The sequence below is a fragment of the Neofelis nebulosa genome, chromosome 1 (genome assembly GCF_028018385.1).
Source record: "Neofelis nebulosa isolate mNeoNeb1 chromosome 1, mNeoNeb1.pri, whole genome shotgun sequence".
In the NCBI taxonomy this organism is placed as follows: Eukaryota; Metazoa; Chordata; class Mammalia; order Carnivora; family Felidae; genus Neofelis; species Neofelis nebulosa.
The window spans coordinates 128,962,157-128,974,548 of NC_080782.1; the positions used below are offsets into that span (position 1 = coordinate 128,962,157).

The 12,392-nt window shown below is 41.8% G+C and overlaps 1 protein-coding gene across 3 annotated transcripts in view; it reads right to left on the bottom strand.

Annotated features, from left to right (window-relative positions):
- Positions 1 to 4,411, bottom strand: part of SEC24A (SEC24 homolog A, COPII coat complex component) — a 71,855-nt gene extending 67,444 nt beyond the window's left edge. Inside the window, exon 1 of one of the 3 annotated variants that reach the window (XM_058736215.1) lies at positions 4,033 to 4,411. In XM_058736215.1, the coding sequence (XP_058592198.1) occupies positions 4,033 to 4,129 (97 nt within the window). In that variant the 5' untranslated portion in view covers positions 4,130 to 4,411. The remainder of the gene's footprint in view (positions 1 to 4,032) is intronic. The other 2 variants (XM_058736197.1, XM_058736208.1) reach the window with 2 other exon arrangements.
- Positions 4,412 to 12,392: the final 7,981 nt, after the last annotated feature.

A 12,392-nucleotide genomic window follows, 5' to 3' on the forward strand; every position in this document is an offset into this window, starting at 1 on the left:
TTTGTGAGTTAGAGCCCCACATCCGGTTTCAAGCTGACAGTGCAGAGCCTGCTTGGGATTCTCTCCCCCATCTCTCTCCTCTTCCCCAGCTTGCACGTGTGCACACGCACTCTCTAAATAAACAAACAAACAAACAAACAAACAAACTAAAAAAAAAGTGGGGGTGCCTGGGTGGCTCAGTTGGTTGAGTGTCCATGATCTCACAGTTCCTGAGTTCGAGCCCCACATAGGGCTTGCTGCTGTCAGCATGGAGCCTGCTTTAAATCCTGTCTACCTCCGTACCCCCCGCACCTCCCCAGCTAGTGCTGTCTCTCTCAAAAATAAACATTAAAAACAAAAAAAGTAGGAGTCATGAGGAGCACCTGTCTGCCTTAGTCCATGGAGCATGTAGCCCTTGATCTCAGGGTTGTGAGTTCAAGCCTCACACTGGATACAGACATTACTTAAAATATATATATATATATTTTTTTTTAATTTTTTTAATGTTTATTTTTGAGAGACACAGAGACAGAGACAGAGACAAAGACAAAGACAGAGACAGAGACAGAGCATGGATGGAGGAGGGGCAGACAGAGAGAGGGAGACACAGAATCTGAAGCAGGCTCCAGGCTCTGAGCTGTCAGCATAGAGCCTGAAACAGGGCTCGAACCCACGAAATGCAAGTTCATGACCTGGACCAAAGTTGGACACTTAACTGACTGAGCCACCCAGGTACCCCCAAAAATATTATCTTAAAAAAAAAAAAGGTGGGAGGCATGATTTGCCTTTAGCCTTATTACATACTAATGAGATGAAGATATGCCAGTTCAAATAGTCTTACAGTTTCACTGTCAATTTTTGCAAAGGAAATATGTGTACACAAATCTATACAGGCTCAAAAAACCTGTCTAGACAACCTTTAGATTGTAATGTCATGTAACAATCCACTACAGAAAAAAAAATGTCTTGTGTGTGAGGAATTATGTAATATAATGACACCATAGGGGTGCCTGCATGGCTCAGTCAGTTAAGCATCTGACTCTTGATTTTGGCTCAGGTCATGATCGCACAGTTATGGGATCAAGCCCCAGGCAGGGCTCCATGCTGAGTGTGGGGCCTGCTTAAGATTCTCTCTCTCCCCCTGCCCCTCTCCCCCAAGTTTAATCTCTCTAAAATAAAAAATAATAGTAATAATGGGGCACCTGGGTGGCTCAGTTAAGCATCTGACTTCGGCTTAGGTCATGATCTCACAGCTCATGGGTCTGAGCCCCACACCAGGCTCTGTGCTGACAGATCAGCTTCAAGTTCTGTGTCTCAGTCTCTCTCTGCTCCTCCCCTACTAGCACTCTGTCACACTCTCTCTTTCAAAAATGAACATTTAAAAAAAAATTTAATAAAAAAATAATGACACTATAAAATATGATACGAAGTTACAGAAAAATGAAAAAACTATTCAGTCTTTTGACTATCTAAAAAATATCTGAATATTCAACTGAACTGTAATATGTAATTTAAGAAAGCTACCTTAGGAGGTACAGGCTTTCATCTATGGAATAAGCTATGGTGATCAAAGGTACAGCATAGAAAATACAGTCAGTGGTGTTGTAATAGGGTTGTATGGTGAGAGATGGTAGCTATACTGGTGGTGAGAGCAGCCTGAGACATAGAAAAGTCCAATCAGAATGTTGCACACCTCAAACTAATGTAACATTATGTGTCAACCACGGTTTTAAAAAGTTACATTAAATCTAAAGCATAAAAATATTCAAAAGAGGGGCGCCTGGGTGGCTCAGTTGGTTGGGCGGCCGACTTCGGCTCAGGTCATGATCTCGGGGTCTGTGAGTTCGAGCCCCGCGACAGGCTCTGTGCTGACAGCTCTGAGCCTGGAGCCTGTTTCAGATTCTGTGTCTCCCTCTCTCTGACCCTCTCCCGTTCATGCTCTGTCTCTCTCTGTCTCAAAATTATATATATATATATATATATATATATATATATATATATATATATTCAAAAGAATATTTAAGCACCAATAACTGCCTTGAAAGAGTTAACCAATAAAATTAGATTCCAGCACTGAACTTTTTTCTTTCACCTTCTAGAGAAAAGCCTTCTCCAATTCTCTATCACATCTATCACTAATAATAAATCACTAATTTATTATTAGTGGGATGAACAAAGAAACCCAATACAGGTCATTAGCCACTTTACTAGAATAATTCTACAAAAAAATTTTAGAAATGGAGATTATAAAGGCTTTCGAAATTGTATCTTTAAAAAGTGTATGTATTTGCAGTCCTATGATTTCCTTTCCTAAGTGAATCCCTAATTGGTCCTGGGCAACCTGTGTACAGGGACTGTTTTCTTATTCTCTTTTACAGTCCCAAGGACAGAACTTAAGAGATGTGTAACAAATGTCCGTGGATAGGAATAAATCATCATAGTGACAACATCTTTTATACTACACATTGCAGTGGCTAAATTCCTTTAATGTTTCAAAATTATCACAATTACATATAAACTTACACGCATATTTGCAGGATTTGCCATTTAAAACTCATGTAAAATTGCAATTTATGGATTGTAAGAAAAAGCCACAGCCACAGGACATTTTGCTTAAGTTTTTTTTTTACCTTAAAGTGAAAGTCTTAAAATGATTTCATCCCCACCGTAAATGTTACTAAGTAGCCTAGAATAAAACGTAGTTTACTTAATCTGTTACCACAAATATAAGAAAGAACAATTCATTCAATTTAACACCATTACAGTACTTATACTTATTCCTGCTTCTGCCTAAAAACCTGCCTACTCATAGACATTTTTAAAAGTCTTTTAGAGCCTTCTTTGTAAAGAAAACAGTAGTCTTCTCTAAACATAATGTAAATTAGCTAATATAATCACTGGCTATTTTCCAGAACTTCACAACAATCTTAGTTTCCAATGAGCAATTTATTTTAGTTTTATTCTATTAGTTTTCTTTCCACAAGTCAAAGATTTATAAGTAAATCAGTAATTTGGCAAAATCAGATGTTGGTAAAAAAATCTTTCTTTCTCTACTATAATTATAGTAAGCTTAGCAAATCACAATGTAGGACAATGTAAAGAATCTCAGAAGAAGCATACAACTATACAACTCTCACACCAAATGACAAATTGTAGTGCCACATTGTACGCTGTGGAAGGGAGGTTCCGAGGTGTATCTAACCACTTTTTTCAAGTGAGGTAAAGACCTCTGTAAATCAAACTAGAGATTTAATATTTCGTTCCTCCAAAACTGGAAAACTGAACACGTGGCCTAGGTACAATTTGGGTAAAATTTTGGAAGAGATGAGCAGGCCTTAAAAGAGGACTCCCAAGGGGTGCCTGGGTGGCTCAGTCCGTTAAGCGTCCGACTTTGGCTCAGGTCATGATCTCACGGTTGATGAGTTCGAACCCCACGTCAGGCTCTGTGCTGATAGCTCAGAGCCCGGAGCCTGCTTCGGATTCTGTGTCTCCTTCTCTCTCTGCCCCTCCCCTGCTCATGCTCTCTCTTTCTGTCTCAAAAATAAATAAAAACATTAATAGAGAGAGAGACAGGAATCCCAAAAACACCATCATTCATTCATCTCCTCCAATTCCGACTAAGACCCCCACCCCACTGTAGGCACTGCGGAACTGAAAAGAATCAGCCCCCGATCTCTGCTCTCTGGAAGACAGGGTGAAGTGGCACGGAGGAAGAAAGCACATAAACAGGCACTATGAGTCTTGTATGCGAGTTCTGAGGTATGCATCGAATCTGTATTTTTCACCTATGTATACGCAGGGTGTTACATACAGCAAGTGGTCATTAATTGTTCAGCGAACGAATGAATAAACATGAAACATCAACAAGAGCCCCGGGTTGCGGCTGCATATTCACCGCCGTCTCCTTGGCCTAGCCGCCCACCATCACCCGCTCATTCCCCCGGCCGGGAGGTTACCCTCTCCTCCGGTTGCCACAGGCAGCTGCAGTAACCAAAGGTCAGCTTGAACTCGGACCCAGGCTGCGCCAGCCGCCCGCCCCAGGGCTGTACTTACCGTTGGTGTAGAGAGACCCCGAGGCCGAGGCGGCCCCGTTCTGGGCCTGGAGGCCGGCTGGGGCGCCGCCGGAGATCGGTATCCCCGGCTGGGACATGACGACGGTGCGTATCGGGGTTGGAAGGGGCTGGTCGGGGTCTGCGACAGCGCCAAACCAAAGAGGTGAAAGACCACTGCTGGAAGCGGAGGGAAGGCGCTAACGACTCGACTGTAGCGAGGAGGAGAAAGGGCGGTGCATCAAGTGTTTAGGTACAGCACGGCATTCTTCCCAGCCCGCCAGCGGCCACGGCTTGGCCTGGGAGCTGAGGCTTGGGAGTCAGACCGGAGAAGCCGAGAACACCCGGCTGAAAGGCGGCAGCCTAACGAGAAGAGGCCCCGGCCGGAAGTGGCTGTCAGCCGGGAGCCGCGCAGGCGCAATAGGGACACGTGGCACTTCCGGCTCCGGGCTCGCAGCTGCTGCTGATGTCGGTGCGCAGTCTTCTCCCCTCGGGGCTGCCCAGAAGCCACCTGACAGCTCCGGGTGTCCCAGTCCGAAGTACCGTGCTAGACTTCGCCAGCCACGTCACTGAGTCTCACCGTCGGCCGGAAGTGGCGTGTGTCACCTCTACGGAAATCCCCGCCGTGGTAAACGTCATCTCGCCCGCAGTGCCGGGATCTGAGAGCAGTCAGGGCTTCAGTAGCTGCTTTCCAGGGGTAGGACTGACACTGCCTCTCCTCTTGCTTTTGTGAAAATTACCAGAGACGACAGACGTCAAAGTCCTCTGTTGAGACAATACCTCTGGTAGCCGAACCGACTAATATTCATTGTAGTATTTCATTTCACATTTCATCATCATATTACAGGTGTAAATTTAAAGGAGTGTTTTTTTTTTTAAGGGAGTAGCTAATTATGTACGTGTGTTAAAAATGTAATCAAATCGGTAGCAGGGGTAGCTGAGTGGGCTCAGGTCATGATCTCGCTGTCCTGAAATGGAGCCTGTAGGGGCCTCTGCACTGACAGTGTGTGGAGCCTGTTTGGGTTTCTCTCTTTCCCTTTCTCTCTGCCCCTCCCCCTGCTCTCGCTCGCGTTTTTTCTCTCTCTCTCTCAAAATAAAAAAAAAATAAAAAGATTTGTGTCCTTTAAAAAAAAAGTATAATCAGGGCGACTGGGTGGCTTGGCTCAAGTCATCATCATCTGCTGGTTTATGAGTTGCAGCGCTGCATCAGGCTCTGTGCTGACAGCTCAGAGCCTGGAGCCTGCTTCAGTTTCTGCCTCCCTCTCTCTCTGCCCCTCCCTCGCTCACGCTCTGTCTCTTTCTCTCTCTCTCTCAAAAATAAACATTTAAAAAAGTGTAATCAAATCAAGGAGGAAGCCTTTGTTTTTTGACTAGAGGACACCAACTAATTTTAATTTTGAAACTCACTGATTCATAGCAGAGTCATGCGAAAGTTCATTAACAGCACATTTAAATGGCAGTTTTATTTCCTCTTCTAGGAGTTTACAGTAAGGTAAAACATTCAAACTCCCTTTTGTGGCAAGTAGACTTTTTTTTTTTTTTTAACTTTTGAGGCCAAAGGGAGGTAGAAACCGGAGTGACTGGATAATACGGTTAATTGATGATCTTGGTAATCATTTTAGCTGCCTTCATTCTAGTTAGATTTTTCCTGCTCTGAGCTGATGATAAAGCTCTTCTTTAAATTATAGATTTGTACTGTTGATTAAAATGTCATGCCAAGGGTTTTGCAATCCGTGAAGGGAGAAGTACATCTTATTTAATTCATTTAATATTAAATGCCTGCTCTGAAATACACTTACATTGTATAATGTTAAATTACATACGAAATAAGTAAGAGTTAAACCACTGTGTCAGGCCTGGAAAGTAAACCGTAAGAATTCAAATAATAAAGCGTTAAATTTATCCTAACCCTGTTTTTATCATTTGCCTCAGTACCTGGCTAAAAATGTTACTTGCTATATGTGAAATTAAACAAGATACAAACAAGTACAAAGATTTCTTTCGGATGAAGATGAAACTTTTGGTCAAACTTTACTGCTTTGTCTTCAAAGGGACAAATGCTTAGACCTGGTCTCAAACTTGCAGTAGTTTGAGCCTCGTGGCTCAGTTGCTTAAGTGTCCGACTTCAGCTCAGGTCATGATCTCAGGGTTCGTGAGTTTGAGCTGCACATCAGGCCCTGTGCTGACAGCCTGGAGCCTGCCTCAGATTCTGTGCCTCCCTCTCTGCCCCTACACCATTCTGCCCTCCTGACATTCTGCCCCCCTCTCTCTCTCTCAAAAATAAGTAAACATTTAAAAAAACACTTGGAGTAGTTTAATTTTTTTCTTTTTTTTTTAATGCAACTTCTTAAATGGTTTATTGACCTTGGCACAGGAGTTTGATTTGGTTAAATCAAGCTTTCTTTGGACTTTGTTCTGTTTAAGCAATATCTTTGTGTTCAGAGGGGGGGCGGAAACGGTAGAGAGGATTAACCATTTTAAGACATAAATCATGGCTGGTTAAATCAGGTTAAACGCACATAATATGTTAGTGCGTTTTCTAAAATTTGTTCCACCTGTGTTGTTATTCTACAAAAACCTGGTTAAGTCTTTCAAATGTTTTTTACATGTTCAATGTAGTCAATTTTAAAATACTGAGAAGAAAAGCAACATTTGTCATCCGCCTACCCTTAGGGACAATAGGAAGTTAAGTTTAAGGAATTGAGGTAAGAGAGCATAACTTAAAAAGTTAAGTAAATCATCCACACATTGTCAGATCATTCTCTGACTTTTTTTTTTTCTCTCTGACTTCTTAAAGCGTAGATACATAAACATGAAGCAAAAATTATTAGTGCTATTACCAGTTGTTAAGGTTATTGTTTTTATTTTGTTTTGGTCAACTACCTGTACCTACCCTACAGTACTGTATGTTTTTCTAAACTGATGTCAGTAACATATTCTACCTCTTTATCCTTGTTTTCCAGAACAACAGGACCCTTCTGCCACGTATATACCATTCATATGTATATGAATCAGATTTTCTGCACATAATTTTCAAAGCCTTCAACCCTACTTTAGATTATAAACAAAAAAATAAGTGACACTAAAGAGTCTCAGCAAGGAGACAGCACTATACAAAGAATATTCCATTAAAGTTGATTATTTATTTAGACCCAAAAGAGGTAGACAGCATTCCTAATAAAATTTGCAAGCATGCAGAAGTGGACTCCAGCTCACACACTAGGGCCCCTTTGCCTGCCTGCTCATCACTGTTGAATTGTCAGCTGATAAATAGGAACAATTCTGTTTACTTTTCAGAATAGGGAGAATTCTTTTAGGTCCTTTAATTATTTAAAAATTGGTCCTATTTCAAACAAACAAAAAATGGTTTCAATTACAAACAACAGGTTTGTTCTGAAACTCTCTTGTGACTCCATTTTAAGAACAGTTCCTTTACCCTCATTTGCCTATGACAGGACATCTGTTTGTCTCTAAAGTCAGTAGCTCTGAAGCTACATCACAAGAACACTCATCTCATCCTATACCAAGCCAGCAAATCCCATTGATTTCTTTAAAAACTTTTCATCTTTATGTGGTTCTTGCCATTCTCACTGCCCACAGATTAATTTTCATCATCTTGCACTGGAACTATTAGGATAGCTTTTCCAGTTTCCCTCCCTGCAATCCATCCTACATGTTGAATTGAGCTCCTCAATACTGATTCTGTCTTTATTTTCCTGTACCCCAATACCTGTAATGCTCCCTGTGCCTGTTCCATCAAGTTTCTCTGCATGGCTTTTCTCATCTTGCACTCAGTAAAATCCAAAGTCCAACTCAGCCTTCAGGGTCTCACATGACCTGGCCCTGCTAACTCTCTGTCTTCTTCCACATCCTCTCTCACTCACTCCATTGCAAACACCCTTGCTATTTCTCTAGCTACTCGAACACAAGCCTTCCTTTTATACTTATTTCCATTACTTTGGGTGGTCTTGCCCAAGATACACATTGTGGCTCAACCTCTCACCCTTTCAGCCTTTATTCATTTTTATTTTTTTTTTTTCAACGTTTTTTATTTATTTTTGGGACAGAGAGAGACAGAGCATGAACGGGGGAGGGGCAGAGAGAGAGGGAGACACAGAATCGGAAACAGCCTCCAGGCTCCGAGCCATCAGCCCAGAGCCTGACGCGGGGCTCGAACTCACGGACCGTGAGATCGTGACCTGGCTGAAGTCGGACGCTTAACCGACTGCGCCACCCAGGCGCCCCCAGCCTTTATTCAAATGTTACCTTATTGTTCAGCCCTTCTCTGAGCACCTCAGCATACCCTTCCCGCTCACTCTATCCCACCCTACTTTTTTTTTTTTTTTCATTGCACTTCTCCTCAGTGTTAAATACTTGGGTCTATGTTTGTCTTTCTTCAGTGGAATAAAACTCTGTACATATCCTGCCCATTCTAACGTGATTTTGATTTCATATCTGTCTTCTTGTTTAGAGTGTCAGAGGGACCAAAGACTGTGTCCTTTTCACCTCTGTATTCTCAGCACTTCGCTTGGGGCCTCACCCTAAACAGGTGTCCATTAAATGTTTTTGAATGAATAAATTTAAAGTGTCATTTTTTCCCATCTTATGACTGTTTTGCCCCTCATTAATTCACTACAAGTTCATATTTCACATATTGCCTAAACCACATTACTAGCACTTGTTTCTAAATTATGTGGTCTTTAATTCTTTTAAGTTATAACTTAAATTCTTTTTTAAAGAATATTTTTAAGTTCATTTATTTTGAGAGAGAGAGAACAAGCAGGGGAGAGGCAGAGAGATAGAAAGAGAGAGAGAGAGAGAGAGAGAGAATCCCAAGCAAGCTCCACACTGTCATCACGGAGTTCAATGTGGGCTTGAACTCATGAACTGCGAGATCATGACCTGAGCCGAGACCAAGAGTATGACTGTTAACTGACTGAGCCACTTAGGTACCCCTAATTCTTTTAGGTTCTTAACTATTATACTACATTGTGCCCCATCTAATACAGTCTTAATAGTATAACTGGTCAGGCCCCATCTTCCCAGGCAACACTGGAAGTACAATATCAAATCCCAATTTGTTTTCCTTTTCTAACTCCAAATACATCCCTCTGTCCCTACACCCTCTACAATACCCTCACACCACAGTATCAGAGATCTGAAATGCAACTTGCCCTCTAAAACCGATCTTTTCATCATACTTTCTGCTAAATGACCTCACCAGCTCCTTCATTCATTGCTTAATTAATTCATTCAACAAATATTGATTAAATGTCTTCCATATGCCAGGCACTTGCTAAGCACCAAGCAAAAACAGAACAGGACAGACAAGGTCTCTTCCTACTGTAAATTTTACAATGGAGGAAACAGAAAAGAAAAATGTATATAAATATATGTTTTTAAGAGTACAATTTGGTGAGTGCTATTCAGATATCGATACTGAGACAGAGAATAACAAGTAGAAGCCTGATTTGGATAGGAGGTGACATTTAAGATGTGATCTAAAGGATGAGAAATCTAGCTATGCAAAGAGAAAATGGGAAGAAGAAGGGCTCTGGCAAAAGGGAAGAGCACCTACAAAAGCACAGAGGCAGGAATGAGTTTGCTGTGGTGAGCAAGGCAGAATGGCAAGAGACAAGATTAGAGGAGTAGAAGGGGCCAGAGCCACAAGCAACTTATAAGGCATTGTAAGGAATTTATTGGCTTTGGGAAGCAGTTGAAGAATTGTAAACAGGGGAGTAATTTGATCCAATTCATGCTTTCAAAAGAATGCATTAAAAAGAAAATCCAGGGCACCTGGCTGGCTCATTTGGTGGAATATTGACTCTTGATCTGGAGGTGGTGAATTTGAGCCCCACATTGGACCTAAAGATTACTTAAAAAAAATCCAGGGGTGCCTGGGTGGCTCAGTTAAGCATCTGACTTTGATTTTGGCTCAGGTTATGATGTCAGGATTTATGAGACGGAGCCCCACATCGGGCTCTGAGCTGAGCGTGAAGCCTGCTTGGGATTCTCTCTCTCTCCTTCTCTTTCTGCCCCTCCCCTGCACATACACACATACTCTCCCTCTCTCTCTCTGAAATAAGTAAATATTTAAAAGTTAAAAAAAAAAATCCAACAGCTGTGATGATAATTGATTTTAGGGAAAAGAATGTAGTTTTTGCAGTAAATCAGGCCAGGGATGCTGGCTGTCTCAGTGAGGTAGTTATAGAGGAAAGAGAAGTAATCTATGTTAAAATTTTGGACTTTCATATCTCCGCACTTTTTGCTACTAACATGCAATCAATACCGAAATCTTATAGGTTCCAACCTTTACAGATTCTCACACACAATTCCCTATTTCTCTGTTCCCACTGACCAACCCAGGCTTTTGTTACCTTTCACCCTCATGATTGTAGCAATCTCATTACTGATCTCAGTTTTCAGTCAACCCGTTCCAATACAACACACACACTACTGCCAGAGCAAACTTTCAACAACAGCTCTGACCATGTTCCTTCTGATACTCAAAACCCTCAAAAGGCTCTATAGTTTGGGAGCCAAGGTCCCCAATAGTCCAGCCCAAATCTACCCAGTCAGATCAAAATACTTGCCTGATGCTTTTCCCATTTGTCTTCCTTTTTGTATGTTATTCTCTCTCATATCATCTCTTCTGGATATTAATCCCCATTTTATATATACATGAACTTTATTGGCTAGTGATGTTAGAAGCTAGAGGTTGTGCTCTTTTATACTCTATTATACTCTATTAAAATGCATCCATTGGGGTGCCTGGGTGGCTCAGTCGGTTGAGTGTCCAGTCTTGGTTTCAGCTCAGGTCATGATCTCACTGTCATGAGATGGAGCCCTGCGGGGGCTCTGCACTGACAGTGTGGAGCCTGCTTGGGATTCTCCCTTTCCCTCCATCTGTGCCCCTCCCCCACTCACACTGTCTCTCTCAAAATACACTTTAAAAATGTTTTTTAATTAAAAAAAATAAAGTCAATTATCCTACCAGAAAAAAAAGAAAAGATCGGGGCGCCTAGGTGGCTTAGTCGGTTGAGCATCCAACTTCGGCTCAGGTCATGATCTCACTGTTCGTGGATTCAAGCCCCACGTCGGGCTCTGTGCTGACAGCTCAGAGCCTGGGGCCTGCTTCAGATTCTGTGTCTCCCTCTCTTTCTGCCCCTCCCCCACTCATTCTCTGTCTCTCTCAGAAATAAAACATTAAAAAAAAGAAAGAAAAAAAGAATTTATTCTGGAATAGCAGAGAATTTCATTTCCAGACACAACCTAGGGCTTTGCAAGTCTAGAGAACAAAGGAGGACCCCTCTTTAGAGAAGAATGGCAAAGTTGAGAGGTGGCTGTTATAAACAAAAAGCCCATTGGAATAAACTGGGAGTTCTAACTGTAGTGGCTTTTCATTGGCTGAGTTGTGACAGTCTCTCATTGGCTGGACTATTGCTGAACAAAGAAAAATTCTTCCCCCCTCCAGCTGTGGTAGTAAAATATATGCTTTTTCCTATTGGGAATGCAAGGTAAGTCTCTTCCTGCAACTGAGGAAAAGTGGTAGGGTATGAGAGCTCTCCCTTCTGGCCTCCTGATTCCATTTTAAATGGGGTTTCCTTTTCTTAATTTTCACAAATCAAACTGAATTCAAGAGTAGATAAGTGGAAAGGAGAGTAGCCTGGAACAACAGGTTTCTCTAGCTCACATCAATGGACTTTAGGGAAAATTTTCAATCTCTTGAGGATAAAAATGTACCTAGAATCCTTCATGTTATGAATGAATTACTAACTCATATGAATTGAGTACCTATTGTATGCCAGGCCCTGAAAATAGGTTCAAGAGAGGAAAAGGCAGATATGAGGAAAAGCTCAGGAAGCTTACAGAATGTCTGTTGGGGAGACTTTTCAAAAATAATCATACATATTTACTTGTACAATTATAAGGTAACTTGAATGTAAGGCGAATTGTACAGTTGCTGGGGAAACCTGTTAAGAGAGAGATTAACCAAGTCTGTGAGGGAGGTTCTGACCAGAGAGGGCTAAAGATTGTAAATAACGCAGCTAGGTGGGAAAGAGAAGTTTGGACAATTTGTTCTGACAGAAGAAATGACAAATATGAAGGAAAAACACATGGGCTGAGCCATTTCCTGAGGCTGTATCAGAAAGGGGGACATCCAGTTATAGATTTTGTTGGGAATTTATCGAATAACCCATTCTTTAACCGCCATCTCCTGTTCCCCTCTCCTAGAATCCTGGCTCAAGAGCAATCTTGAGAGCATCACACTTCCGTTCAAGGCACGCAAGTATTTTTATTTAAACATATTTAAGGGTGGTAACGTTAACCATTAGTGAAGAACAGCCGAGTCAAGACAGTCTT